This window comes from Sinocyclocheilus rhinocerous, unplaced genomic scaffold (assembly GCF_001515625.1).
Source record: "Sinocyclocheilus rhinocerous isolate Xijiao unplaced genomic scaffold, SAMN03320098_v1.1 scaffold3461, whole genome shotgun sequence".
Lineage (NCBI taxonomy): Eukaryota > Metazoa > Chordata > Actinopteri > Cypriniformes > Cyprinidae > Sinocyclocheilus > Sinocyclocheilus rhinocerous.
The window spans coordinates 56,988-61,589 of record NW_015644360.1 but is presented as its reverse complement, the minus strand read 5'-3'; the positions used below and the strand labels follow the sequence as shown (position 1 = coordinate 61,589).

The 4,602-nt window shown below is 45.4% G+C and overlaps 1 protein-coding gene across 1 annotated transcript in view; it reads left to right on the top strand.

The window, feature by feature from the left end:
• ears2 (glutamyl-tRNA synthetase 2, mitochondrial) overlaps positions 1-4,602 on the top strand; it is a 20,449-nt gene that overhangs the window by 7,742 nt on the left and 8,105 nt on the right. Inside the window, exon 2 of the mRNA XM_016575895.1 lies at positions 629-784. Within this exon, the coding sequence (XP_016431381.1) occupies positions 629-784 (156 nt within the window). The remainder of the gene's footprint in view (positions 1-628; positions 785-4,602) is intronic.

Genomic DNA, 4,602 nt, shown 5'->3' with positions numbered 1-4,602 from the left:
CTACGTGACTCCGACTTCACGAGACTAACGATGAGCAGACAACAGAGAGAGAGAATTCAATTCAGTGCTTTTATTTCCAACATGCGCTCATTCATGGCTGCATATTATTTAATTCAGGCAAAGTTACGTCTTTATTGGGACAGGACTTGACGGATTATTTTACGTGACTCCGTGAGTTGGTCTCTATTTCTTAGAGCCAAGCTGCATAAACTACATATCAGGCATTTATGTAATGCATCTAATTTGTGCATAAATGGCTGTTATGTTAAATAAAGTTTACTAACTACAGCAAATCAAGTACCTGCACCATGCTATTGTTGTTGTCTCCTCTCCCCTCAACGCGCTGCAATGGCGATCCTGCGCGCAATTCTCAAAACACCCACAAGATGGCTGCGTTTATCGGTGAATCCGATGTTGCTTAAATATCGGGAAAAATATCGGTAAATCGATATATCGGTCGATCTCTAATCATTTAAGAAAGATTTTAGAAAACATGAAACTGCGGTCCAAGGTCTATCATAAATGTGAAAATGATTGGGTGGTTGGGCACGGGGGGCTCCACCAATGTCAAAAGCAAACCTCTGCTCTTGATTTTAACCTGGTTATCCGTTGTGTGTCTGCTGCTCAGGGTTTCTGCATCTTGGGGGTCTCCGCACAGCGCTCTATAACTATCTGTTCGCCAAGCAGCACGGCGGCGCCTTCATCCTGCGGCTGGAGGACACTGACCAGAGCCGCCTGATACCTGGAGCCGCAGACGATATAGAGGACATGCTGGAGTGGGCAGGTGTGTGTGTGTGTGTGTCCTCACTGATGTAGTGAAGCTCCAGTCTGTCTTTGATGGAGACTGTTGATTTGTATCTTTGTTATTTGTTCCACTTCTGTTGAATGCACAGTTCTTTCTTATTTGTATTGTTTATTTGTAACGCTTACACATTAATGCTTCAAAGCAGCTTCACAGAAAATCATGATGTTAATGTTTATAATATCTTAATATCTTCATGCCTTACAGTAGTATTTATCAGATTAGAGGTGGATGATCATGTAGTTCATGTTATATGATAAAACAATCAATCCATTGAGATTTGCTGCATTTCGTTTCATGAGAGAGTTGGATAATTCAGACGTTACATTTGTGTATGTGGATAGTTGAATATACTACTTGATATAAAGAGCTGTGTGAAAATATAATTTACATTTAGTGTCACAGTGTTCATATGTTGAATATTTATTCACAAGTTTGTCTGTCCATCCAGTCCTGATGGTTAATGGTATACAAACTTGGCTTGCTGTCCCAATGGAGGCTCGAACCTGAGGCTCAGCTTGAGCTCCGAGTTCAACCCGCCCCATTGGGGCACTACCTAGAGGGAAAATAATAGAAACAGAGGAGGAGAAGTGGAGGTGGAGGGATGCCGGAAGAATTGACGCTGGGGCGGTCCAATGAGTACTGCTTATATAGGTTCGTAATGATCCTTGACAGGCCTGAATGATTAGGCTCCTCCCAACCTACGTTTGGAACTTCATTTCAATTCATTATCCTTTGGTGGAAACAATGCTGCAGCAGAGCACAAGAGCTCTTCTGTAGGGGATGCGCAGACGGGGGAAGCGAGCCGGCGCGGTCGTGAAGCTCAGACAGCACGGTTTTCGAACGGCACTGCCTAGCATTCATCTGGCAAATTTCCGCGCTCTACCCAAAAAAATGGATGAACTTCTTCTGCTCTCCCGGACAAATAAGGATTTTTCACACTCTGCTGCTCAGTGTTGCACGGACGCTATTCCGGACAGTGTGCTACATCTGCCGAATGCTGTTCAGATCTAGAAGTGCTCTTCATTAACTGTAAGCCATTCTATTCGCCGCGGGAGTTCAATCGTTCATTCTCATGAGTGTGTACATTCCTCTGCAAGCGCTCGTGAGCTCAGCTTTACAGAAACTCGCTGATCTGATCACAGAGACAGAGCAACAACACCCGGACTCTGTTTTAATCATTCTCGGGGACTTTAATAAAGCAAATCTCTCCCGTGAACTGCCAAAATACAGACAGCATGTTACCCAGTTTAAGAGCACTTTCTTCTTGTAATTAGGAGTGCTTGTCCTCCTAATTAAAAAATGTAGGAGCACCTTCTGAAAAATAATCAAAAATTAGCCTTCCTAATACGAGGTGACATTTGACTCCTTTGACATTTGAGTCCTAGCTGTAGGACTCTCTGACCACTGCCTGGTTCATCTTATACCGACTTACAGGCAAAAACTTAAATCTGCTAAACCTGTAGTAAAGTGTGTAAAGAGATGGACCAACGAAACAAGAGTGGGCATTACAAGCCTGTTTCGACTGCACTGATTGGAGTGTTTTTGAAGCAGCCACCAATGATCTGGACGAACTCACAGAGACTGTAACATCATATATCAGTTTCTGTGAAGACATGTGCATCCCTACCAGGACTCATTTAACATTCAATAATGATAAGCCATGGTTTACAGCAAAACTTCGTCATCTTCGTCAGGCCAAAGAGGACGCCTACAAAAGGGGGGACAGAGTCTTGTACAATCAGGCCAGAAACACACTGAATAAGGAGATTAGAGTGGCCAAGAGGAACTACGCTAAAAAACTAGAACACCAGTTTTCTGCCAACGACCCTGCATCAGTGTGGAAAGGCCTGAAGGACATCACCAACTACAAGACACCATCCCCCAGCACTGAGGCCAATCAACAACTTGCTGAAGACCTGAATGAGTTTTACTGTAGATTTGAAACTCCCAGTCTAACACCCCACACCCACTCTGAACATCTCTCCACACAACCATCAACACCTCCTGCAACCCCCCTCTCCCCCACTCCTACGTTTCAGATCAGTGAGGATGATGTGCGCCAGGTCTTCAGAAAGAACAAGAGAAGAAAAGCACCAGGCCCAGACGGTGTGACACCAGCCTGTCTGAAAACATGCACTGACCAGCTGACCCCCATCTTCTCACAGATCTTCAACAGATCACTGGAGCTGTGCAAAGTCCCTGCCTGCTTCAAACGCTCCACCATCATCCCCGTCCCAAAGAAACCCAAGATAACAGGACTTAATGACTACAGACCTGTGGCTCTAACGTCTGTGGTCATGAAGTCTTTTGAAAAACTGGTGCTGGCCCACCTGAAGGACATCACTGGACCCTTGCTGGATCCTCTTCAGTTTGCCTACAGAGCAAACAGGTCTGTGGACGATGCAGTTAACATGGGACTGCATTATGTTCTGCAACATCTAGACAGACCAGGGACTTATGTGAGGATCCCGTTCGTGGACTTCAGCTCGGCCTTTAACACCATCATCCCAAACCTCCTCCTGCCCAAACTAACTCAGCTCTCCGTGCCCACCTCCGTCTGTCAGTGGATCAACAGCTTCCTGACAGACAGACAGCAGCTAGGGAGGCTGGGAAAATACACATTCAGCACCCGTATAATCAGCACTGGAGCCCCTCAGGGCTGCGTCCTCTCCCCACTGCTCTTCTCCCTGTACACCAACGACTGCACCTCTAAAGACCCCTCTGTCAAGCTCCTGAAGTTTGCAGACGACACCACACTCATCGGCCTCATTCAGGACGGTGACGAGTCTGCCTACAGTCAGGAGGTTAAAGAGCTGGCTGTCTGGTGCAGTCTCAACAACCTGGAGCTCAACACGCTCAAAACTGTGGAGATGACCGTGGACTTCAGGAGAAACCCCCCTGCACTCCCCCCACTCACCATCATGGACAGCACTGTGACTGCAGTGGAGTCATTCAGGTTCCTGGGCACCACAATCTCTCAGGACCTGAAGTGGGACACTCACATAGACTCCATTGTTAAAAAGGCCCAGCAGAGGTTGTACTTCCTTCGCCAGCTAAGGAAGTTCAACCTGCCACAGGCGCTGCTGAAACAATTCTACTCTGCTATCATTGAATCCATCCTCTGCACTTCAATAACTGTCTGGTTCAGCTCAGCTACCAAATCTGACCTCAGAAGACTACAGAGGGTAGTCCGGACTGCTGAGCGAATCATTGGTACAACCCTCCCTTCTCTCCAAGAACTGTACTCATCCAGAGTGAGCAAAAGGGCTGGCAAAATCACTCTGGACCCCTCACATCCAGCACACTCCCTCTTTGAACTGTTGCCATCTGGTCAACGCTACAGAGCACTGAGCACCAGAACGACCAGACACAGGAACAGTTTCTTCCCTCAGGCAATCCATCTCATGAACACTTAACAATAACTGTGGAACACACACTATTTATTCACTCATACACTTATTTATCTAACACACATACTCAGTCTACACCTCAAACTTGCACATAATATACAGTACCTGTACATACAAAAACTGTCTATTGTAATATACCTGCACATACAACTGTCAATTTATATATTTTTATTCCTTATTTACTTGTTCTATTTTTTATTATCTGTGTTTTTTGTTCTGTCACTGTCATTCTGTTACACTGTGGAAGCTTCTGTCACGAAAACAAATTCCTCGTATGTGTAAACATACCTGGCAATAAAGCTCATTCTGAAAAGGTGATCAATCTGTTTGTAATGCTAATGAAAAAAGCCATCTGGGAAAGAAGAGTGATCGCAAAACAAAACAAAA